The sequence below is a fragment of the Cutaneotrichosporon cavernicola genome (genome assembly GCF_030864355.1).
Source record: "Cutaneotrichosporon cavernicola HIS019 DNA, chromosome: 7a".
Taxonomy (NCBI): Eukaryota; Fungi; Basidiomycota; class Tremellomycetes; order Trichosporonales; family Trichosporonaceae; genus Cutaneotrichosporon; species Cutaneotrichosporon cavernicola.
In genome coordinates, this window is record NC_083399.1 from 405,832 (window position 1) to 429,870 (window position 24,039).

A 24,039-nucleotide genomic window follows, 5' to 3' on the forward strand; every position below is an offset into this window, starting at 1 on the left:
AATCAAGACTATGAGCTATGCAGCGGCGGCGAGGAGCACGTTCCCCTCCTCAGCCTGTGCCTCCTGAACCTCTGCGGGCTTTGGGTCCACCACTTCCGACCCAGCACGGCTTGCCTCCCAAACAGCCCACTCCGGACGCGCACGCAGCTTGGCGTCGAGCTCGTCGAATAACGTCTTGCCCTGTCCGAGCTCGATCTTGAGGTTCTCCGCAAGCTCCTCGACGCTCTTGGCCCGCGACAGCACCTCGTTGAGCTCCTTGCGCCGCGCTCTGCTGATCGTGCTGAGCGGCGGCGGAGAGGGACGGTACTGCATCAGCAGGAACTTGATGCTTCCCCAGCTGCACTTGGTGTACTCGGCAATGTTGAGGAGCCTGGGTACGACCTGGGTGAGGTTGTCCACTGGACCTTCGGGGCGGAAGACGGAGGGGTTGTTCTCAGCGCTGCGCGCAAGCATCGCACTGCTGGCCCCGGTCTCCTCCTTGATCTTCTCCCAGTTGACCGCCCCCTCGCCGTCACCATTACAGATGACGTTCACACCGCGCCGCTCGCCGAGCTCAACGATGTCGCGGAGGCGATCCCAGATCGCGCGCTCCCGGGGACGCATGTCGCGCGTCCGGCAGTGCACAGTGAGGTTGCGGACCCCGGTGCGCAGGATACGCGACGCGAGGTGCCGCGTGTCCTGCTGCCCTGCGAGGAGGCGGATCTTGCACGACACGGGGACGTCGACCGCACGGAGGACGGAGCGCAGAATGTCGAGAAGGAGGTCGGGAGTGGAGAGGAGCGCGGCGCCCATGCCTGAGTGTGTCGAGAACGGCTTGGGACACCCGCAGTTCAGGTCGATGCCGCTTACGTCCTGCTCGACAACCTTGGCTGCCTCGGCGGCCAGCTTCGGGTCGGAGCTGCCGATCTGGAAAATGACTGGGGTCAGCTTCCGTAGGTCGCCTTGAGCGGACTCACCAAACGGTTTCTCGATGGGGTGAGTGGTCCAGATCGCGCCCTGGCCCTTGTGGTACGTGACGATTCCGGTCTCGGCTGATGTCAGCTACGATCAAACAATGTAAGCCAACAGCGATGCTCACGGTCAACACTCCGCTGAGCGCCAATGATCGCCTTGTCGACAATTTCGGGGGTCCACACCAACCCTGCCCCATAGTAGAGCGACAAGAGGCGGGCAGGAAGCACTCCGCTGCGCACCATGGGTGCAAGCACGAGCTTGTTACTGTACACCAGCTCGTGAGCGTAGCTGCGTTCCAACTCGAAAGGCAGGCTCATCGTTTCCTCGCAGGCAGCCGCGGACGCAACCTCCTGCTCCGATGTGGGAACGATGGACCAGTCGCCGGCCTTGGGCGAGCGCCTTGACTTCTTCTTCTTGGGCTGCGGTGAGGAGTCGGTGGAAGCGGTGGCGAGGGATGCGGTGGAATCGTTGGGTGGCTTGGGGAAGACCGTTGTGCCTATAGCTGCGGGCTGCGGGCCCTCCATCTCAGGCGAAAGCCGCATGCGCTTTGCGGCAGGCTCGGTGATGGGAGACGCGGGGTGCACGGCTACGGTCATAGCGAGACGAAGACGGTTGAGCGCCGCGGTGAGTCGGCCAAAGAGCATGCGCGAAGAGGAGTGTGTTGAGTCAGAATTTTGTGGGTGGCAATTCACGGAGTCAGCCGACCGAACCTCCACCAGCGACTCATTCCGCTCCGCACTCATCGGACATCCAACAGTATGAACCAGTGCATATGGCAGTGTACAACATGGATCTCAAGACCTTGGATAAGAGGCTATGCGATCTTGTACGACCCGTAGTCTTTGTCCGGGTCGTATACCTCCCAGCGGCTGGCCGGGAAGATATGCTTGAAGCGGTTGTACCACGAGCGTTCGACGACTTTGCCTGCGTGACTCTCGTCCTTCTCCCTCGTTGCATCCGAGATGAGTCGCACGTCATCGTGCACGTCAAAGCTGAACAGGGGTCCCGACTTGCCGCGCGCCTTGTTGATGATGAAGTCGTAGAATGTATAGTGATGGGGGATGATTAGGTCTTCCTTGATGTACATCATGTTGTCGACGCTCATGCCGCGCAGCTCTGGTATCTGCGCGCGGCACTTTGTGAGGAAGGCCGCAATGTCGTCGCCCTTTTTGCACTCGACAGTCTTCCGGTGCCCGCTTCCGTCCCAGTACGAGTACGTGATCTCGATGACCTCGTTCTTGATGCGCTCCTGCTCGGCCAGCCACTTTTGCCGAAGCTCCTCGCGCTCAGTGCGTTCCTGTGCTTCGCGCTCGCGGTCGGGGAGGAAAGACGTGTCGACTTCGGGGTTCTTGAGGAGCTTCTTCCGCTTGGGCGAAGGGGCTGGGGTCAGCTGACTCTCTTCATCCAGCTCACCTTCCTCGACCGCCTTCCCCGCCTCTTCCTCGTCCGCAAAGGAGAGCATCGCGCGCTTCTTCTTCTTGTCCTTCTTGGATTTCTTGGCTGCAGAACTGTTGTCAGCTGTAGTGAATAGTACCAAGCTCACATCTTATCTGCAGCCGTCTTGGCAGCCTCGCGGCGCTTCTCCTCCTCGATTTCCTCCTTGGTTTTCTGGAAGTCTTCGAGGGTGACGAGGCCGATCGTCGATTTCTTCAGTCGCTCGTCGATTGACTCTGTTACATTCACGAAGCGTGCTGTTGACTGAGCACCCTGTCGTTAGTTGGAGTAGGTTGCTTGTCACAATACCTTTGCACCTTCCTTATGACGCTCGTGGTCTGTCTGGCCGCGGCAGTCGCCGCATCGTCAGTGACTGTTCAGTCGTGAGTGCAGTATAACTTACGAGCTCGCTGTTGCGGTCTCCAGCCATGTTGCCTGACATTTGTAGAGTTGAGGCAAGGTGGAGGTGTTGAAGGTCAATGAGTGCGGATCGAACGCCAGACATCAACAATTCATAGAATGGAGAGTGGAGGTTCAGGCACAAGTGGTTGGGCATGTCAGATGGTGGGAGAAAAGTGAGCGTAAATGAGGTCATGAAAATTCTCTGGGTGAAGCAAGCTCGACTCAGGGGGGGGATTGAAGAGGTTGCCCTGCTCTCGTGGCAAGACTGGGTAGGAGCCTGCCCAGCTTTGGCACCAAGAGCCAGGGCTGGTACCATCGCAAGCCTCCGCCCAGGAGTTGGGTTGGAAGAGGGAGAACTGGAGGACAGGAGGACAGCACCAACATTCAAACCCGCTTGCTCACCATCAATCCTTCCTTCCTCCATCTCTCTCTTTACAACCAAACTACTCCTTCAAAAGACTTTACGTCGTCACTCTCTACTTCTCCCTACCTAATAGACAACACTAGACTTCAAAATGGCCGAGGAGAACGCCGCGACCTTCAAGCTCGTCCTCTGCGGTGACGGTGGTACCGTAAGTTTACATCTCAAAATCCCTATCCCCCATCCACGCCGCCACCCTTCCTCGCAACCTTCCTAGAGACTTGCTGACGCTTGTAGGGTACGTATACTCGCCAGCTACCGCTACATCTATACTGACATGCGCGTCCCTCCCTCTCAACTACAGGCAAGGTGCGTTTCGGCTCTCCATCAGAGCTACAACTGGATCAAAGCTGATCGTGCTCAGACCACTTTCGTCAAGCGCCACCTGACTGGTACGTCCCATCCCACAAGCTCTGATTCCCTCGTCCTGGACTAGGGCTGCATTCATCGTCCCGTCTCGGTGCTGACGACCTCCAGGCGAGTTCGAGAAGAAGTACATTGGTATGTCTGGTCAAGGCCACTGGCGGGCACGCGATTTGCGAAACCTCGCCACTCGAGTGCGAACCATCGCGCGCGGCCGCTGCACTCACGGCTCGAGCAAGCTAACCCTCCCCAGCCACCCTCGGTGTTGAGGTCCACCCCTTGAAGTTCCACACCGTACGTTGTGCTTTTGCCATTGATCTGAGTGTTCTTGCTGACGTCCGCAGAACTTTGTACGTCTGAGCTCGCTGGCTCGAAATTTGCCACCCAGCGGCGCGTGTGCTGACAAACCAGGGCACCATCTGCTTCAACGTCTGGGACACCGCCGGCCAGGAGAAGTTCGGTGGCCTCCGTGACGGCTACTACATCCAGGGCCAGTGCGGTATCATCATGTTCGACGTTACCTCGCGTATCACGTACAAGAACGTCCCCAACTGGCACCGTGACCTCGAGCGTGTCTGCGAGAACATCCCCATCGTCCTCTGCGGTAACAAGGTCGACGTCAAGGTACGCCGCTTGAACAGTCACAGAAGGATGAATGCTGACGCCCCGCAGGAGCGCAAGGTGAAGACCGGCAACGTCACCTTCCACCGCAAGAGTGCGTCGAATACGGGGATCACAACATGTGCTGCAGTGTGCTGACGTACAGAGAACCTCCAGTACTTCGAGATCTCGGCCAAGTCGAACTACAACTTCGAGAAGCCCTTCCTCTGGCTCGCGCGCAAGCTCGTCGGCAACCAGTCGCTCGAGTTTGTCGCTGCCCCTGCCCTTGCTCCCCCCGAGGTCGTCGTCGACAAGGAGCTCATGGCTCAGTACGAGAACGAGCTTGCGGTCGCTGCCAACGCGCCCCTCCCCGACGAGGACGACGCCGACATTTAATAGAGTGTCTATGATCCCACCATTGCGGTGACCGCCATTTTATAGCAGTAGTGTTTGCCGAGTCCATGAATCTCTGCATTTCATGTGTGCTAATATGCTGTTGAATGGTGTGTGTGGAGTCAAGTGACAGTCTACTCCTTGTTTTGGGTTGGTGGCTGCCAGTCCTGGTTGGGGCGCTTGAGGTTGGAGACGTGGCGATGGGGGAACTTGTCTTGGATCATGCGCATGTTGCGCAGCTCTTCCCTCCTCTGTGCGTTGCACATCTCCCTGTGGGCGTCAGTAGAGCTGCGTTAGGGGCACTAACCAAGCGCCGACCGCAATGGCACACCCGCCAAGTACTGCCCAGTTGCACGAGCTGTACACTCCTGCATGTCAGTTCCAGTCGGCCAACGTCAACTCACTCCTGGTCCCAAGGAATCGAATCGCACCGATGCCGACACCACCTGAGATGGCGTACAGCAACGATGAACGCAAGCATGGCACCTGGCCCGCATGCTCCATGGAGAAGTCGTCGGTAGAGACTCGCTAGCATTAGCTGTGTCCGCCGACATCTAAGAATTTCCTCATTCCGTCTCAAGCTCAACGAGGGCTCCTCAATTCTCTTGCCGCTTTGGTTTCCTTCTCCAAACCTCAGATGCCTTGCCTGCCAGCGCCATCGCCATGCGACCCACCTTGAGTGCCCGCTTCCGGTCCTCCCACCAGTTGCCCGTGAGCTTCTCCGCCTCCGGGTCAAACGTAGCGTCACGATCCGGGGTGATCGGACTATTCCCGGCGGGGATGTTGAGCGGCGCGCGCGGTGCTCCCTTGTTGTCGTCGGACATGGTTGATGATGATGAAGATCCGAAAAGTGCAAGTTGGAAAGTGCAAAGGTCGGGTTGATCTCCGCCAGGCACGTGGCACGCCTCCACCTCTGGACGTCAACGATCAGCGTCAACGCGCGCTCTCAACACATCAACATCCTAACATGGCCGTGGACACGATGGGCGACTCACCACCACGATCACATTCCCGTACTCCAGAGCCAGATCATGCTCATGCCGCTGCGACAAGTGCCTTCGTCACCGCCGCTGCGGCAGGCATTGAAATCGACAGCCGCGAGCACAGTCTCGACCTTCCTTCCCTCCTGCCGCTCTCGCGCGACCATGCCCTCCTCAGCGGGAGCAAGTTTGACGTTGACGCGTTCCTCCTTTCCCGCATCCACATCCCTCTCGACGAATTACGTGGCGAGCTCCGTAGCTATCTCGCCGAATTGCGCGAGGAGCTTGTGCAACTCATCAATGACGACTACGAGGAGTTCATCTCGCTGGGGACAGGGCTGCGCGGCGAGACAGAGCGACTGAGGGGACTGGAGCGGCCGCTGGGTCTCCTCCGCGGCGAAGTGGAAGTGCGTAGCTCATAACGCGAGATACGTGGCTAACGGCAGACCGTCCGGGACGTACTCAAGTATCACCAGGACGCGGTACAGGCCAAGCTCGACGAGCGCGCTGCGCTGCGCGAGGAGAAGGCGCTCCTCGACCTCTTGCAGCGGTTATTTGAGACGCTCGCGCGCGCACAGGCACTCGAGAACTCTACTGATGAGCAGGGGAAGGTCGTCGTCCGCCTGGCTGGCGAGTACTCACAACTCGTGTACCTGCGGGGCAAGGCGCGGGCGGAAGGTTGCAAGATCGCCGACACCGTGTCGCCGCAGATTGACGCGCTGCGGGGCCGCCTTAGCCGCGACCTCTCTTCGCTCCTCACGACTGCCCTCGAGGCGCGCGATGAGGCGCAGATGAAGGCATGCCTCAAGACGTACGACTCAATCGAGGGGTGGGCCGAGGCCGAGGAAGTGGTCCAGCGCGCAGTGCGTGCATTCTGCTCCAAAACCATTACACCGACGGCACTCGTCGCCTCTCCTGTCCCAGTTGCCCCCGAAACTCCTATCCGCGGCATGCGCGCAAGGTTGGAAGAGACGTCGGCTCTGGCACGACTTTACAACTGCGTCCTATCCCAGGTTGAGGGGTACGCGCCGCTCCTCTCTCTCGCCCACACCGTGTCTCCACGTTTCGAGCTGTTCTCCGGCGTACTCTGGCCTGAGATCTGCAGCGCTACTGTCGACAATCTGGGCAGCACAATCTTCGCCGCCGGTCGCCCTGACGAGTTGCACAAGCACTACACCACAACCCACGCGTTCCTGATGCTGCTCGAGGGCGCCGCACCGAGTGCGGACGCGGTGGTGGCCATGCGCGAGAGTCCGGCGTACGAAGCGTTCGAGCGTCGCTGGCAGCTACCCGTCTATTTCCAGCTGCGGTGGAAAGAGATTGTGAGCACGCTCGAGGCGGCGCTCAGCGCGCCCGTCCCGGCCAACCCGTCTACCACCCCCTGGGCGCTCCCGCAGAGTGGTGCAGCGTGGGATGCGTTCCGCGCGTGCTGGGCACCCGAGATCTACCTGCCTGAACTGGCGCACCGCTTCTGGCGCCTTGGGCTGCAGGTTGTCGCGCGCTACGGGACATTTTTGTCGACGGCACTCGGGTCGTACAAAGCTGGCAGCGACGATGACAGCGGGCAGGACGACGCGGCGCTGCGCTTCGCGGCCGCAGCCGTCGCAGACGTCGACGAGCTCTGCGCCCGCATCCGGGGACTGAAGATGCTCCAGCAGATGGACGTCGACTTCCCAGTCGGGCTGAGCACGAAGGCGTTCGCCGCTCGCATCATCAGTATCCTGCAACGCCGCTGCGCCGAGCCACTCAAGCATGTACGGAGCGTCGCCTCCCAGTTCCGCGCCGCTCCGCCGCGCTCCTCGGCTCCTTCGCACTTTGTGTCACAGGTCCTCCGGCCACTCCACACGTTCCTCGACGCGCGGCCCGCGCTCTCGGCGTACCGCGCCGACTGGTCCGCCGCAGTGGTCGAGCATGTCCTGACGCAGTACGCGAGCATTCTTGCGTCGGTGCGCAAGACGGAAGATCTGCTTCGCCGCCACCGCAAGAGCAAGAAGAGCGGTTTCAGTCTCTTTGGGAGCAGCAGCGCCGCGGCTCCTGAGGGCGACGAGGACGAGCGATTCCGCCAGCAAATGCGCTCCGACATTGACGCGCTAGCCGCTGACGCGAAGAGCCTCGGGGCCCCTGTCGGCGGCATGACGCAGTGGAAGGAGCTCGTGGATGTCGTCGAACGTCCTGCCGAAGCCTAGTGCCTAGAAGCCGCTGGTAGTCACTTGAAAGCGCCGATAAAGCCTGATCGACATGACCTCATAGCCCGACATATGCATGCACGTTGTACAACGGCAGCCGCCACCAGGGTGCATCATCCTCCGAAGGTACACGGCGCCAGTAGAAACGTGCAAGATGTTAGAACGGCGACCTTTGGTGGGGATAACACGGCCCAATCTACTGAATGGGTCATGCGTGGGGGTGGCATAGCGCTCAAAAGACTCAAAAGACTCATGAGGCTTGATGAGGCTTTTCGGCTTTGGGCGGCTGTGAGGCCGTTGCTGGTCAAACCACTTCCACGTGGCCCATGTGAGCATTTAGCTTGGTACAGTGCTCGAGTCGGCCAGCGTCGGAATCAAGATTTTCGACACGGCCCGAGTCGCCGTCCGATTCCGCTGACAATACTCGATTGCCGCCCGCCGTTTGCCCCGGATGTGCAGGGCGCGTGGTTGGAGGCTTGGGCTGGAGCATCGGATATCCATGGACGTCGGCATGGGCCCGGCGGGCCAGAGCATCCGGCCATCCCTGTGTTGGCGTTTGTGCTAATGTTCTCTGTATGAGTTCAGGTGCTAAGCGGTGTTGTTGTGGGCCAGGCCCACGAACAACTGCAGCTTTGTCTACAGGGCTTGGCAGATAATATTGTTGACATGGGCGGCTGTGGGCGGCTGGATAAAAGCTACGACTACTTGACGCCGCCCACCCATCTCATACTACAGACACTCACACTCACATACAATGTCCATCCCATTCCCGACCGTCATCGTCAAACAGCTCCCGCACACGCGCTACCGCCTGCTGGAGCAGCTCGAGAACGAGTTTGGAGGTATCCCGCTGCCGCCGTCGCAGGAGGCGATGGAGGAGGCGCTCGAGCTCGCCGACGTCGCTATCAAGTCGCCAGTCTTCAGTGCCGAAGACCAGGAAGAGGCGCGCAAGTGGAAGGAGGCGTTGATGGAGAATGCCGATGGTGAGTACCCCTCATGTGGGGTATGTGGCCTGAGCTGGAGCTGCCCAATGACAAAGCTGACCCAAGACTGGACTCGTATCCGTGACCCCTTCAACCCGCTGTACCGGGTTCTGGTGCAGATGCAGGACGAGATCCAGACGCTGCGCCACGAGCTCCGCCGCGCACAGACCCGCCTCGACACGTACGACGAGGCGCGGATCAACCAGGCCCGCAGGCTAGTTGGCCTCCCGCCTGCGCGTCCGATGGGCAATGGCATGGGTGGCATCAGTGGCATTGCCAGTGGCATGGCCACTCCGCCTATCGGCAGTGCTGTGAGTCAAGCTGGAGGAGGGGAATGGTCTCCGGAGAAGTGACGCCGATGGAACATAGCTGACGCCACAGCGCTTCGCTTCGCCCGCAATAATCAACCGCCTCTCGGCAGACAGCCTGCGTGATGCCCTCGAGACGTATCTGAACGAGACGCCGCCCTTTGAAGCAAGCCGCGATAGCATGCAGCGCGCACTCAAGGTGTGCTGCGGCATGGAGGAGTCGGACAGCACCGTCATGGGCATGTAAGCTGCCGTCAGGCAGGGCTGGCACGGTAGAGACACCACTCGGAGAACTGTATTCTAGACGCATGTATTCTATTGGCATAGCGGTGTAAGCTACGAGGAGTGACTGGGAGTGTATGCTACGAGAAGATGACTGGGAGATATCAAGATGGCGGGAAGCAGCACGGCGACGGCTGTGGTTCTCGACGGCTGTGGTTCTCGACGGCTGTGGTTCTCGACGGCTGTGGTTCTCGACGGCTGTGGTTCTCGACGGCTGTGGTTCTCGACGGCTCTGGTTCTCGACGGCTCTGGTTCTCGACGGCTCTGGTTCTCCACCTGACAGCTGGAGCAACGGTGACGGTCAGTGGAAGTCGCGCCATCAGACGCCCTCACGTCAGAGTGGAGCGAGCCCACGAGGTCGGGCGACGTCGACACACTCTTTTTTTCCACAAAGCTCCCAGGCGTCATGTCCATCCACTGACGCAGAGCCCTCGGCCAACGTCATCTCGGTCGTGGCCGAGAAGCAGATCTTCATGTCGTACCCCGCCCAGTTGGACGAGGAGGAGTTGCTGATGGTGGCTGATGGGTCACGATCTGGTCACACTTCTGATGAGATTTACTAGATGGGAATGACAGGCCAATGCGGTGGCCCGTGAATTGGCGCGCCGAGAGATGCTGATACACTCCGAGCCCCGCCTTGACTTGTGGAACAAACACAGTCCCAGCTACGGACGCACGAACGCACAGACACACGGATGTGATCATCACCCCCACCAATGATCTCATGAGAACGCAAAAGGTACGGATCATAATTGTGTTGGGACACTGCGATGCATGCGCGGCAGACACAATGCTTGGCACGGGATAGAAATCATGGGCAGTGTACACAGATCGCATCTGACAAGCTGCAGTGCTGGGCGGTATAGCATCCAGCCTCCTTGATGCCTCAGTCGCGTAAGTTCTGAAACAGCGCAGGGATGATGGTAGGAGGTGACGTGAGTTTGAACTACAAGGCCTCAAGGCACAACGAGTCCCATACTGGTCTGGTCAATTATCGGGAAACGCCATGGAGTCGTAATCCCCAACCCTACCCCCACTCACAGAGCGCGTCTTTCCCGGACCTTTCCTTACAAGCCACTACCGGGTGCAACTACATACTAGTGTGCATTGCGTGCGCTCGACTTGATTCTGCTACATTCACGTTACATTCAAACGCATTAAAGACATATCACGCCCACAACCTCAACTTGCATTCCCTACTTGCCGGCTACCCCAGTCGCCAACTAACCAACTCGCTTCACGCCCCCACCCCTCCCATGTCACAGTGCGACCGCCCCCTGCCCCACGACGACCCGCGGTATTACCTGCCATCGTTGATGATCCCGCCGTCCGTGTCTCCACCGCCCCGCGCACGATTGAGGGATGAAGCGCGCCTCATGCGCAGACCGAGCGGGATGTGCGCTACTCCACGCATTGTCTCGGCACCTTATGTCGTGTGTCGCCGAGAATCACTTGGCTTGAATGCGTCTCCTCCTCCCGACCTCGGGACATAGCCAATCCAATCCATCTGGCCCCTCGTGAGGATCATTGTGAGGATGGAAAATCCAAGGCGTTCTGACGCCAGCGGCGCGCCAAGCCACTCTATTGTCCTGTCCTGCACTACTTGCAACGGCCCAACCAATCACATAGACCAACACCACGCACTTGCATAATTGTCACTTTACCGCTGCTCTACTCGATGGATACTGCTGGGCATTGCTTGACTGAGACTGAGACGGAGACGGAGACTGCGCTCACTGCTGCGCCAAGCTGCGCTCCACTAAATTACGGAATGAGGAATGGTCAAATGTACTGTACGGTGGCGCAGGGTCCAGATCGCCAGCGATCTTCACCCCGTCATATCCAACATGACTTGCTACTGCGCATTGGATGACGTCGAAGGGTTTGTGGAATGGCCTGTGGGCTGTGGGCATGACAAAACTAATGATAGTGTGTTATCTATTTCTATTTGCCCGGACGGCAGCACTTGCACCAGCACTTGCACTCGCCGGTCAACGCCAGTCAAGCGACCACTGTTGAGGACGCACAAGTGGTCGCAGGCCTTGCCGCGTGCCGGACTTTGTGATTCTGTCTTGGTGATGCTGCTCGTCTTGCTCGGACTGTTCACTCTTTCACTCTTCATCTTGGGCTAGCGACATGACTGGCGACCGCTTGGCCCTCACGACTCGGCTATACATATGTAATCGATTTCCCCACACTATATCACATGGCGTGTCTTGGTAATGGACCTATACGTCTTGGAAATGGACCTATACACATCTTGGTCCATTACAGTACCAGCTGTCTGACTCCGGACACTTGCTTGCGACTCGAGTCGCGCTCGGCCTTGGTGTCGGGGCATCTGGGCTGCAGTCATGGTGTCTAGCGAGGCCCGCACATTAACCATCCCCAGAACGAGCCACAGCAGTCTTCACACCAGTCGCAGCAGTTGTATTTGCACCCGCAAGAGTCGCAGTCGCAACCGTCTTGACAGCATCCGCACGGGTCACAGCACCCGCTGCAGTCGATGTGGTGGGTGCCCCTACAGCAGCCGTCGACCTGGTATGACCCGTTATTGGAGTTGGCGTCTTGGGCCGTGTTGCGGCGCATGTGCAGAGTAGGCGCAGGCTGCGAAGTGATTGCACTCATGATTGAGCTTGGTCAACTCTTACCAGATCAAGCACCTACCCGACCAAGACGATGATGTGTGATGAGTAGTCGTTAGCATACTGTTCTGTTCTGGATGATTGTTCAGATGTCTATGTCTTCTGAGGTTAAGAGGACCGTGTGGAGAGTGGCAAGAGGCTTTAGCGTAAGAGGCTGTGACATGACAATGGAGGAGGAGGTTACAGTGCTAGTGGGCTGTGTAAATATCAAACCAGCTTTGAATCCGACACGTGTTTCCCCCACATACCCCACATCCACCTTCCCCCCTCCCCTACCGTCACGCGTTCTTCCCGCGTCTTGGCGGTGCCTGGGCAACCTGACCCCACAGAGATGAGAGACAGAGAGTCCCTCACCCCACCACTCGGTAGGTTGCCGCCGGTTGCCGCAAAGTTCTCATGAGACTTTTACATTCCTAGAATCTTGGGCTGTATTACTACAAAATGCCCTGGGGGCGTGGGGTCTGGGGGCGTGGGGACGCGCCGCGTTGGAATCACATCCAACGACTCTAGTACCGTTCGTGTGTTATCTACTCTTGTCTCTATCTATCTATCTCTACCTAATCCTCTATCATCATGCGCGTCGCCATCGTCGGCAGCGGCATTTCCGGCCTCTCAGCCCTCTGGGTATGTTCAGGACTCGTCACAAGGCGCTCATCCCAGTTCCTCAAGAAACACTCGGACCACGAAGTCAACATTTACGAGAGCGCCGAGCATGTCGGCGGACAAGCGCGCGGTATCATCTACAGACGCGAGGGCAAGGAAGACGTGCTCGTGGATACGTGAGTCCGAGTCGGCGTGGACAGTGGGTGGGAAGAGGCGCAGATTGAAATGAGAAGCTGACCCCCAGCGGCCTGGTGTGTGCCTCCCACCCTCCCACTCATCTCTGACGATAGATGGCCTTTAGCCCTGCTGGAAGCCCCACCCTCGCCGCTTTCCTCAAGCACCTCGACCTGCCGACGCGACGGACGGACATGTCGCTGGCCGTCTCGCGCCAACCCCGTCCCGCTGGAGTGTGAGTGGGAAACAGCGGCTGATGACGTCCGACTAAAACTGGTCGGGGCGGATCGTCATTCCGCTCTAGAATCAATTGACACCCAGCCTCAACCTCTTCAACCCTCGTGCATGGCGCCTCGCATTCGACACCCTGCGTTTCCGGTATGCCCAGGCGGACGACGATCAGAAGCTCGGCGCGTGGCTCTCGGCGAACGGGTACAGCGCGGCGTTCTTTGACGAGTGGCTACTGGTGCGTTCTGCCCATTCAGGGATGGCTGAGTTGCCCTCCTAACCAGTTACTCGATTCCTTTTATTGAATTGCAGCTGGATCTCCAATCTCCAAGACCTAGCTGATCACAGCCACGTATTGCGCGCCTCTGGTTGCTGACGGACGACCTGGCGGCCAAGTCGATGCCTGCTGGCGATGTCGTCCGCGGCGTGCAGGACCACGAGGCAAGTTGGGAGGCGATCACGGGTGGCGGGTGAGTTGATATCTTCCTGAGCGGTGGGCGCGGCGGGAGGGAGTCGAAGCGACCTGAGGAGATGAGGGCGCGGTTTATGCGCCCCGGTCTTGATTAAGATGGGCTGGGCTGGCACGTGGAGTGCCAGACGACAAGAGGCTCAGGACCAACTTGCTCTACACAGTGTGGTCGGAGTCTAGTCACCTCGCTGTCCTGTTCTCTTTAAACATCCCGAGTCCTCGCTCACCCCAGTGCCGCATTAATCGACAAGCTTGCGTCCGTCGTCCCGCCCGAGAACCTGCACACCCGCGCCGAGATCGTGAGCATCACATCGCACGAGTACGGCGTGCGCCTCGTCGAGGCGGGCGGCACCAACCACATCTACGACCATGTGATCCTGGCGATTCCGGGCAACAGAGCCCTCAAACTCCTCAAGGCGGGCAGCTGGGCCGCCCCCGAGGAGGAAGAGGCGCTCTCTGGCGACTGGACAGGCATTGACGCCGTCCCCGCAACCGGCGCCGTTCCGACCGCAGTAAGCGTAACCTCAACCCCCGCACCACCGGCCTATGACGCCTCAATGCCAGCCCCAACCCAAACCCTAGCTCTGACCTACGACATGGGCCGTATTGCAGCCCAGCCCGGAATCACGCTCCACATTGCTCCTGGCTCGGCATTCCAAGTTCCCCTCCCCTCCACGCGTGATTTGGCTCCGGCACAGAACACGCGCCGGATCGCGTACGCCGGCGCGTGGGCGCGCGGCGGCCGCGCCGAAGACGCGCTGGTTAGCGCCCTCGAGCTGGTCAAGTCTGCGCCGTTTAATGCGTCCCCGCCTCTGGAGGGGCGCCGCCGCGCAGGCATGGCCATGACTCTGACTCTGGCCCGCATTGTGCTCGCGTACGCCGAGGGCGTGCGCTCCATCACCGCGCCGCTGTGGACGGTGGTGTCGTGGCCCGTGGCCCTCGCGCTGGCGATCATTGAGACCGCGACACCGGTACCCCGCGCGCGGCGCCAGATCGCGCTTCTCCGCAAGTGTTGGGAGTAGGCGCAAGTGCTGGGAGTAGGCGCAAGTGCTGGGAGTAGGCTGGGCATTAGGAGAGTCGCCTGGCAGAGGGCTCACAGACGACGACACGATTGGGGAGCGTCCAGATGTGATCTTTGAGGAGAGGGCGTTGCGAGATTCATACCAAGGGGGCCGGATCTGGATCCTGATTCCCATTCCTGTCTTATTCCTGTCCTAACTGTCTGATAGATGCATGAGATCCATCCATCCTCGTGGCGGCGGTGCACGAGCCGACGCGATCATGTTTGGGACTGCTTTGGAGTCGCGAGCCGACGCGATCATGTTTGGGACTGCTTTGGAGTCGCGAGCCGACGCGATCATGTTTGGGACTGCTTTGGAGTCGCGAGCCGAGAAACCCGGACCCCCTCCTCCGCGCCTCATGTCCCATCTCCTGAATGTCGCACAGCACGCCCGGCGTCGTTGCGTTCCCCGCTCAAACTTCCGTCGGACTTGATACAGGAAAAATACAATAAAGTTGCAGGATCAATTGCTTGCCCTGATTACCTTGATTGAGGGATGCGGGATAGACAAGGTACCCGGGACTTGGCATTGACAAGAGACAAGCAAACATTCACCAGCAACTCATTGTTGGTTTGCTGCAAGCCAAAGTTGGACCAAAGTGCAAACTGACAACTGCACGTCTGAACCGTGTCAGGCCCTGCCAAGTTTTTTATGCTTGCGAGGGGTTGAAACACATTTTAACCACGTTCACGATTAAGACTGCCCCCAGTCTCGCAGTCCCCTCTCGCGGCCAACGACCACCACACACCGCCACGTGCTAAATGTCCATAAGCTATAAAAACATAGATGTGCCAGGCGCCTTAGTATAGCGAGCGGATATTCAGCAATGCCAGACAGACAATGGAGTGGTATACAGATTGCGCAATGGTGGGATTGAGGGGGGGGTTTGGTATTAACCAGAAGAGTCCGTAGGTAGTTTTGTCGTCGTCACTCGTCCTTTACTGGCGGGGAGGGTAGCCGCGACGCGCGCCGGCAGGAGTAGCAGCTGCAGCCGCAGGAGTTGCAGGTGGAGAAGCAGCGGCGCCGCCACCACCATCACCACCGCCAGCACCGCATTGACCAGCGCCGATACCGCCGACCGTGTCGTAGATGGCAGGGTACTCGCAGTTGGCAACCTTGACATACGCCTGGCCAAGGCCGTCGTTCGAGTTGGCCCAGCCAGTACCAGCGTTAATCGTCTCTGAGGGCTTTGCGGGGTTGGTGTAGGTAGGACCCGGCATGGTGATGGGCGTGCCAGTCTTGGTGTACTGGGGAATCTGGTTCATCTGGGCCTGAGAGATGTCGGTGAACTGGGTTGGGGGCCAAGCGTACGAAGCAGTCTGAGCGGCAGGGAGATCAGGCGAGACCTGGCCCTTGCCGACCATCGCGGGGTCAGAGAAGGTGCCCCCGAACTGCGGAACCGAGACGCCCGCCTTAGCGCAAGTGCCAGTGGCAGTGCGCGGGTCGGCAGCAATCCAGCCCTCCTTCCAACCCAGGCGGTAGTGCCACATGGGGTTGGGCGAGGGAACCGTAGTGGTTCCGTTTCCGATACGCCAGGTCCAGAAGAAGTAGTTCTGGAAGGCGTCCATCGACGAGGCGACCCACTCGCGAAGACCGTCCTTGGTGGCCTGGTCCCATTGCGTGTAGTCGTTCCAGAAATCGCACGAGCCGATGCGCTTGTCCGCATAGCCCTGGAAGGTACCGTCGTAGCGCGAGCCGAGGCCGACACCATTGAGCCACTGGCCACAGTCGTTAACAGCTGCGGACCACTCGCCGGCGTTGTTGGCGCCAAACGTGTTGGTGGTCTGGGCAGTACGATCAGCCCAAGCGTCGCAAGGGCGGTTCTGGAACGATGAGATCTGCCCGGTGAGCTGGTCCTGGAAGACGAGGTACTGGTGCTGGTCCATGGCAAGACGGTCGGCACCGCGGAGGTAGTCGAACCACTCGGTCACACCTAGGAAGGCATCGTGCATGGCAATCATGGGCCCCTTGCCCTCACCGTAGCCGGTGACTGCACGGATGGTCTTGTACGCCTCGTAAGTAAAGGTTCCAACCGTGCGCTTGGCGTTTGCTTGGTCGATACTGGCTCCGTTGGGCTCGTTGAGGAGGCAGAACATGGGAACGACGTCCTTCCACTCGTCCGTCGAGATAAACTGGGCGATCGTACGAATGGTCTCGAGAGTGCGCTGTGCGTTGGCAAGGCCCATAGCGCCCTTCATCCAGTTGATGGCGCCGATCTTGCCCGAGTGGTTCCAACCGTTCTGCGAGCCAGGGGCAGTGTGGAGGTCGAGGTTGACGCGGATACCGTATTTGCGCGCCCAGCCGAGAGCCTTGAGAACGTAGGTCCAGGACACACGCTCAAGGTACGGCTCGCTGGGGTCCTTGTAGATTGCCCAGTGGGCGATTGGAAGACGGATCCAGTTGAGGCCGGCAGCGGTAATCTCCATGAAGTCGCGCTCGGTGATGAAAGTATCGTAGTGCTCAGTCATGGCCTTCTCAAGGTCGGTGCCCATGTTGATCGACAAAGTGTACTCGTCAACCGTGGTACCGGCGGGACCAGTGGAGTAGCGCTCGTAAAGGCCGGGGACAATAAAGGGCTCAGTGTTCAGCCAGCCGCCGAGGTTGACGCCAAAGATGGTGTCCTTCTCCCAGTCCCAGGATTGGTTGAGAGGCTTGGTCCACGAGTTAGCCTGGGCGTTGTTGTTGAACGGGTCGGCCGGGTCCCAGTACCAGTGGCCACCAAACTCGTTCTCGTATGTCATGTTGGTGCCGTCGTCGAGGGTAATGATGGAGCCAAAGCCACCAGAGGTGGGGATGGCAGCGGCAGTTGGAGCATCCGTAGCACTGGGCTTCTCAGCACCGGTGGTGTGGCCCGCAACGTCGGTCATGGGCTTGTCCTTGGCAGAGTCTGAGCTCGCGCCGCTCTTCTTGTTGAGGCCGAGGCCGAGACCGACGCCAAGACCAACACCAGCGCAGATCAAGCAGATGAGCGCCAGGAGTGCCCAGAGCCACCAGCGCGACTTGCGCTTGCGCTGGTTGTTCTGCGCGGCCCATGCTGGGGTCTTCTCGTAATCGGGAGCAGTGGGAACAGAGCCAGCTGGGGCGTACGAACCGACGGTCTCCGAATCGTACGGTGAAGTGTAGCCGTGCTGGAGCTGAGACTGCTGGCGGGGTGCGTATGCAGCGGCGGCGCCAGTTGGAAGCTGAGAGCGTGTTAGTCTCGAGTTGAAAAGGGGAAAGGGGGTTACCAGCTGGAACAGGGACAGGGACAGTGGGTTGTCGGGCGCAACCACCAACCACTACCGCGTTCCGTATCCAACGGGGCGCCCATCACATGTGTGACTCTATCGTGTACGACTTACAGCTGATCCAGCGATGGGTGCCTCTCCCGAAGCCATCATCTTGTTGCTGCCCCACGAGTCCCTCGCGCCGTGAGAGCGCTCAGAAGGGGCAAGCGAGGTGTAGGTCGAGTCCCGGGAGAAGACAGAGGGAGAAGGACCAGGTGCCGGTCCGAGGTATGCAGTGTCGGCCATCTCGTGGGCCTCTGCCGAGTGGAAGCCGCCGGAATTGCGGTCGCCAAGGTCGCGATCAGATGGTTGCGACATGGTAGATTACAGTGGTACGAGAGTGGGCGGGTTACGGAGAGGAAAGGTAAGATGACAAGTGTTCAAAGTACAACTTGGATGATGCGCAGGAGCAGAGGAAAGGATGAAGAGTGTCACAGAGTGCTGACAACCACGTGTGATGTTGTTGGGTATGGCAACGGGTTGAGAAGATGGCACTCGTGTGAGGTGCGAGATAGGTTGTCGTCTGGTCTGGCGTGGTTGCGAGGGAAGGAGGGAAGTGACGAGGACGGAGTTGTCCGTTTGTAAGAGGGGAAGAACAAGACGAGGAAACAAGTGTGGGGGGGGGGGGGGGGGGGGGGGGGGGAAGAGAAGGGAGAGGGAAAGGATTAAACGAAGATGAAGAGTATATGAGAGAGAGAGGGAGATGTATGAAGATGAAGATGAAGATGAAGATGAAGAGGAAGAGGAAGAGAGATGATTGATGAGAAGTAACGGTGGTTGGGAGTTTGAGGTGGGGTGGTGGGTTGTGTGAGAGAGGTCAGTTGGTTAGGGAGAGCAAGGGGCAGGAGTGATTGCTGTGTACCTCACTCTGGGACTGAACTCAACTACCTATAACCAGGGTTGTATGAGGTGACCTTTGCACCATACGTACGTATGCATGAGGCACAGTAGAGTGTTGATTGCCTTGGCTTTCTTGGGTCATTAGCGAAAGGCAGAGGATCAGAGGCTCGTGGTTGACAGAAGAGCCAAGGAAGGGGGGACTCCATAGAATGAGAACAAGGGATAACATCCAAGGAAAGGTTACGTCGGTGGATATAATCGTAGGGCAAGGTATTTTACCCTGAGCCTTTAGCTGTTCAACATATTCATGCCAAGTATTAATACCCATGCTCATGTGCCTCAGCCGAAACTGTCACACTGCCAATGATATAAAAAAAACTCGGTTCTCTTGTCTCAAACCTCGGCAAGTACTGGGGGTATAAGGGCGAATATGTACTGTAGAGGGACTGAGGCTCAGAACGGGGAACACACCCGTACACTGCAGAGCAAGACGGTCAGAGATTGCAAGGTCTCCAGAGTTGGGGGGGGGGGGGGGGGGGCTGGATGACCAAGAGTGAAGGAACGCAGGGGACGAGGGACGAGGGGAACGAGGGGGAAATCCACCAGATTTCAGGGTTCAATATTGAGGGATTTGCCGGTTTCCTTCCCTTAAGCCTCCTTTGATGCTTGGATCCTTGGTGCAGTTTGAAGCATTACATCCAGGTCCCTTTGCCTCCTCAGTTTCAACCACTTTAAGTGCTTGACGATGTAAACAACACGCTCATCCGTCAACACACCCGTACGCCAAGGCAATAGGCCATGAACAAGATAATGAGAACGCCCTCTGAAAAAAGCGGTTAATCCTAGCTCTAGCTTTACTGCCAGCTACCATGCTATGAGGCTCTGAAGCGAAGCGCTTTACTCTGTTGGGGACCTGCTGATCCCAACAAAGGGCGCTACAGTGGTCACGCCAACCTAACGGGAGCACGGATACCATTGCTCGCACCATCTGGCAGATGAAAACATACCATACCAACATAGTATTCCTGCAGGCACCTCGGACGTCGAATCCTGAAGACCTGAAGGCGAGCTCTCAGGCACTCTTTGGACCCAATGGCGAGCAGAACATTGTACTGTAATAGGATTTCTCCGGCGCCGCCGTCGTCATTGCCGAGCCTGACTTGGAGCACCGCCATTCCCCGTCAAGACCGTGTCAACAGGAGCGCTCCGAAAGATGAAAGGATGTCGCCGGGATGGCTGGCTTGGCGTTTGGTACGTCACAATCCACGGCAATTCTGCAATGCTGTCCGCACGTGACGCTGCGATCGGTGCTGAGTGTGGCAATGGCAAATTACAATCCCATGATAATGATATGATAGCTTTTAGCTATTATAAATGTCAGCGTCAGCGTCAGATGGCGGCGGGACGACGTCGGCCATCGACTATCAGTGGGAAAGATTGCTGCGATCTAGCCCCTGCAGGCCTCATCACGGGCTATTCCGGGCGGTCATGAGCGGTCATGTGGCAGCTACGGAAGACTGCCATTACATTCAAAGGCGCTTACGATGGCTTACAACAAGCTACCGAGCTGCTGCCGAGAACGCCGAGACATCAGTCGCGCTTTTTTGCAGGGCTTGTTTACTGCGCTCCGCAGCTGCTACATTCAGAGAATAGCAGCTCGGCAGCTGGGCATACGAGTTCAAGCCACATGTGGCTGGTGTTTGGACATGTGTCCCTACGCCCCATACCGGAGCCAAGAGCCAAGAGCCAGGAGCCAAAAGCCAAGAAACCAAGACCTTGCCTGAGGCCATGCACTCCGCCTTGGCATGTGTTTGTCCGCATGTCCGAGGAAGACATGTAGACATTTGTTGTTTGCGTGTTTGCCGAAATAGGAGTGCGCAATACCGTCCAATACCCAACTTTGTCGTGTTCCGTCGGAGTGGGATGTTTTGGCCATGTTTGGTTGAGTGGTTGTTGGTTGAATTGGTTGTTTGCCGAATTTTCAATCGGTCCTGAAACGCTCCCACCACTGAAACGTTACAGCGTCCTTTACAACCAGCACAGTAATGACCCGTCGTACCGTCGTCAAGCAAACCATAAAACCAACCCAATTCAGTGTTCAATTACACGATGCATAATAATGCATAATCCCCATAAGCAACCTCCATCTGGAAGCCGCAAGCCGGAACCGTCCGCTTCGGTCCGCCTCGTTGCACCGTGCGTGCCCCCTCAATCCCCTCAATGCCCTCAATCATGGTCGCGTCCCACGCAAACCTTGGGGCCTAGAAAAGCAGTTACGTATACTCACGCGTAGGTTGGCATCGTCTACCCTTACTCCTAGTCCCACTTCATCTTCTCGACATAGCGCTCAATGTCACTCCCAATGTGCGGTTTCACAAGATCGCCCCGCCCGCCCACAATCTTCAGGATCGCCTCGTTCAGCGGCGAACTGCCGAGAATGTCCACATGGTCGCTAGTCAGCGCGCCGCCGCGCAAATCCAGCGCCTCCGGCTGGTGAAGGAATTCAGAGGTCAGCGCATCTCGTTTGAAAACTCACCCCGCGTAACCACCTTCACGCCAGCCGGGTTCCACTTGGTCTTGCCTTTCCACCCGCGGACACACATGGCGCCGAGGCTCGCTGTTGCAATCGTTCCGTCGCCGTCGCTAAATTTGACACCAGACCGCACCTCGGGCCGCGTACCCTTGACAGTCACGTCGTTGTCAATGCGGTGGTTGCGCGCGAGGGGAAAGTCTCCGGGCGTGCGTTCGCACCCGGAATCACCCACATCGCACTGTGAATCCGGCGCGTCGCGACCCTCACCCTCCTCGTACTCGCCCTTGACATACCAGTACGCGCGCTGTGGTCAGCCGTCTGCCTGGAGTTGGAGTAGCAGCATTCAGGTGACCTGAATCACAGCTCCCTCGCCGCTCACCTCGGTCTCCTTGCCATGTCCATATAGACAGTAAATCTTCATACTCGGCGCCTGTGGGAGCTCGACCTCGAGAGGGTTGCTCCATTTTGAGTGGTCCTTGGCGTTTTTGCGCAGCTGCCTCGGGTCCGTCTCAAAGCCCACACTGTAGTTGCTCTCAAACATTCGCTGGTACGTGTCGCTCGTGTGCTCGAGAATGTAGGGCACCGTCTCCTCAGCTGTGAGGTTGGGGTATATTGTTGAGCGGTTCATGTCCTTTTCGCTGGTAGACGCGGTTTCGCGGAACGAGAAGAAACGGCCGTACGTGTCGGTGGCATTGGCTGGGTCGTCTGGCGCTCCGTCCAAATCACCCCAGATCCGCTCGCCGCCCTTCATGTACATCGAGCTCGCGCCCGGCCAGCGGCGGAACAGGTCGGCGCGTTCCTTGCGGCAGAAGAACTTTTCCAGCACGTACGAACCGAGGGGGTTGATCTCGACTGTGTCGCGCATCTCGCCGCTCATGAACGCGGTCATGGCCTTGGGCACGCCGAGTAACGTGCCGGCAACGTTGACCCAGGCTTCGAGGTGATCTTCAACCCAACGGGGTCCGCCACCACCGCCAAACCCGAGCGCGTCCGGCTTGGCCTCGACCCACTTGAGGAAGTAGAGCATAAGGGAGCCGCCCATGCTATGCGACACGAGCACGACTTTCTCCCCTGAGAGTTTGTGCATGAGCTCAATCCGGTCCTTGAGCCGGGAGAGGTACGCGTCCCGCACCTCGAGGTTGTAAAAGGCGACGCGCCAGTCGTACGCCGCTAGGTCCATGTTGCTTGGGTCGTACCCGATCGTAGCCAGGTTCTGTACAACCTTCTGCCACACCCAGTATCCCTGGATGAACTCGCTCGCCGCGTCCAGCCCCTGAGCCGCGCGCACGCGGTGACCAGGTGGGTCGAGGCCAGTCTCAAGGTCGATCGCCATCGCTTCGACCCACCGCTCCTTGTCCGTCAGGACGGCGCGGATCATCGTGCTCGTGCCCCACAGCCGTAAGCGGAACCACGAGCGAGCAATCGGATCCGTGCTCCAACTCTCCAGCCCCGACGTCACAACGCCGGGCATCATAATCACGGGGTGCTTGGCTGCGAGTCCGAGCTCTTGGTGGAGTGAGTCGCCCACAGTAAAATCACGCGTTTCGAAGATGGCCTTTTTGGCGGCTACAGTTAGGGTGTGTGCGGGGTGACCCTTCGTTGGCAAGCAGCACACAACCGATCCCATCGTTGCCACTCATAGTCACAATGACACCTTACTCTCTCTCTCACTGCACCATATCTTCTCCCAAACTCCCACCCAAGCCGCACTCACAATCCAGCATCGACATGTTGCCGAGAAAGTTACTCATGTCGCTCTGCAGCATGGGCCACAGATCCGTCATCTCGCCGCCCAACAGGTCAGGCTGGGTGGCTGTCCACACAGCGGCCATGCCGAGAAGGAACGCGCTGGGTCAGCCGTATCTCGGCGGTGGCTCACAGTGGGAACAGTACTCTCCGTCCCACAAACCACTTCTTCCAACCCGCTTGCTTCTCTTGGTGGCCCGCGTGGTGCTTCTTGTGGCTCGGATGGTCTATGTCGTGTAACTCTATCTCGTCGTAAGGTGTTCCAGGTGCAACGACTTTAAAGTTGCCGTCGGCCTGGGGTGAGTCTGTGGCTGCGTTGTAGGCTTAGCATCTTCCCTCCTCCTTGCTCCTTCCCTCCTTCTTTCCCTACATCACTCCGTCTCCATTTACTTCCTTCCCTTCCCACTTTTCTCATCCTTCTTGCGGCCCCATACGTCCTTGACACCACTTTCCAATCCGCTCCCTTCCACACCCACCAACCACCCACCACTCTCCTTCCCCTCCAACTAACTCCCGCAACTCACCTTCCGCCGAATCCTCACACTCAGCTCCTCCCCAGCCTTGCCAATATCGCGGGTCATCTCCGCAAACCGCTGCCTCAAGTTACGGGATTGCGGTTGCCCCTCTCCCGTAACAGGAAACGGCGTCCCCATCGGCGTGTGGAGGGTACTCGATGCGGCCGAGGTATCGCCAGACGGAGGGCCCGAGGATGACGTCTCGTCCGGCACGAGGATGCGGGGGACTCCCGAGCCCTCGTCCTTTCCCTTGCCCTTGTCCGTGTCGACTTTATCTCCGTCGTTGTGCTTCTTGGAGTGCCTCTTTCTCGGTGGCATTGTGGTGGCTGTGGTGGGTGAGAAGAAGACATCAACTTTTCGCGTTGACGCGACAGCGCGACAACGGGATAGTACCCAAATAAGGGTATGACGTAATTGTCAAAGGTGCCCCGGATGGCCGGAGGGCTGGAGGGATGCGACTTGTACAGTCGGCCACCGATGCGGAAAAGGGCGGGCGCCGAGGACGTGCACCATTCTCATCCTCAGAGGTCTTGGCAAACACTAGGAGGACTATGAAGCTATCTCCGGAAACATACAGAGTCTCATTTCTGCGAAACAGGGGTCCCCATAGACTGACTGTTGGCCTAAAGTTAGATTTTCAAGCTACGATAGCT

General features: G+C 58.5%; 9 protein-coding genes across 9 annotated transcripts; 4 read left to right on the top strand and 5 right to left on the bottom strand.

The window, feature by feature from the left end:
* Positions 1–15: 15 nt before the first annotated feature.
* On the bottom strand, positions 16–1,598 carry dus2 (uncharacterized protein; the record flags this gene model as incomplete). The annotated part of the gene is made up of 3 exons (XM_060603571.1): positions 16–917; positions 957–1,031; positions 1,079–1,598. The coding sequence occupies 3 exons, from the start codon at positions 1,596–1,598 to the stop codon at positions 16–18; spliced, it is 1,497 nt and encodes a 498-aa protein (XP_060459851.1).
* Positions 1,599–1,768: 170 nt separating this feature from the next.
* Positions 1,769–2,818, bottom strand: CcaverHIS019_0701590 (uncharacterized protein; the record flags this gene model as incomplete). Its single annotated transcript, XM_060603572.1, has 5 exons — positions 1,769–2,334; positions 2,368–2,462; positions 2,498–2,661; positions 2,698–2,730; positions 2,792–2,818. The coding sequence occupies 5 exons, from the start codon at positions 2,816–2,818 to the stop codon at positions 1,769–1,771; spliced, it is 885 nt and encodes a 294-aa protein (XP_060459852.1).
* A 131-nt stretch (positions 2,819–2,949) lies between these two features.
* On the top strand, positions 2,950–4,570 carry GSP1 (uncharacterized protein; the record flags this gene model as incomplete). Its single annotated transcript, XM_060603573.1, has 11 exons — positions 2,950–2,963; positions 3,336–3,362; positions 3,449–3,453; positions 3,516–3,520; positions 3,576–3,603; positions 3,689–3,712; positions 3,828–3,868; positions 3,919–3,924; positions 3,986–4,198; positions 4,247–4,289; positions 4,341–4,570. 11 exons carry the CDS (start codon positions 2,950–2,952, stop codon positions 4,568–4,570), a joined length of 636 nt encoding a protein of 211 aa, XP_060459853.1.
* Positions 4,571–4,701: 131 nt separating this feature from the next.
* Positions 4,702–5,391, bottom strand: CcaverHIS019_0701610 (uncharacterized protein; the record flags this gene model as incomplete). The annotated part of the gene is made up of 4 exons (XM_060603574.1): positions 4,702–4,837; positions 4,875–4,935; positions 4,972–5,095; positions 5,242–5,391. The coding sequence occupies 4 exons, from the start codon at positions 5,389–5,391 to the stop codon at positions 4,702–4,704; spliced, it is 471 nt and encodes a 156-aa protein (XP_060459854.1).
* Positions 5,392–5,549: 158 nt separating this feature from the next.
* On the top strand, positions 5,550–7,733 carry CcaverHIS019_0701620 (uncharacterized protein; the record flags this gene model as incomplete). Its single annotated transcript, XM_060603575.1, has 2 exons — positions 5,550–5,954; positions 5,994–7,733. 2 exons carry the CDS (start codon positions 5,550–5,552, stop codon positions 7,731–7,733), a joined length of 2,145 nt encoding a protein of 714 aa, XP_060459855.1.
* Positions 7,734–8,487: 754 nt separating this feature from the next.
* Positions 8,488–9,869, top strand: CcaverHIS019_0701630 (uncharacterized protein; the record flags this gene model as incomplete). The annotated part of the gene is made up of 5 exons (XM_060603576.1): positions 8,488–8,716; positions 8,783–9,027; positions 9,098–9,267; positions 9,590–9,606; positions 9,733–9,869. The coding sequence occupies 5 exons, from the start codon at positions 8,488–8,490 to the stop codon at positions 9,867–9,869; spliced, it is 798 nt and encodes a 265-aa protein (XP_060459856.1).
* A 2,655-nt stretch (positions 9,870–12,524) lies between these two features.
* Positions 12,525–14,447, top strand: CcaverHIS019_0701640 (uncharacterized protein; the record flags this gene model as incomplete). Its single annotated transcript, XM_060603577.1, has 7 exons — positions 12,525–12,575; positions 12,612–12,730; positions 12,799–12,805; positions 12,845–12,963; positions 13,050–13,194; positions 13,305–13,426; positions 13,658–14,447. 7 exons carry the CDS (start codon positions 12,525–12,527, stop codon positions 14,445–14,447), a joined length of 1,353 nt encoding a protein of 450 aa, XP_060459857.1.
* A 977-nt stretch (positions 14,448–15,424) lies between these two features.
* exgD (uncharacterized protein) lies at positions 15,425–18,070 on the bottom strand (the record flags this gene model as incomplete). The annotated part of the gene is made up of 2 exons (XM_060603579.1): positions 15,425–17,668; positions 17,828–18,070. The coding sequence occupies 2 exons, from the start codon at positions 18,068–18,070 to the stop codon at positions 15,425–15,427; spliced, it is 2,487 nt and encodes an 828-aa protein (XP_060459858.1).
* A 2,838-nt stretch (positions 18,071–20,908) lies between these two features.
* On the bottom strand, positions 20,909–23,704 carry LRO1 (uncharacterized protein; the record flags this gene model as incomplete). The annotated part of the gene is made up of 6 exons (XM_060603580.1): positions 20,909–21,082; positions 21,142–21,429; positions 21,505–22,691; positions 22,840–22,973; positions 23,005–23,165; positions 23,396–23,704. 6 exons carry the CDS (start codon positions 23,702–23,704, stop codon positions 20,909–20,911), a joined length of 2,253 nt encoding a protein of 750 aa, XP_060459859.1.
* Between the last annotated feature and the right edge of the window lie 335 nt (positions 23,705–24,039).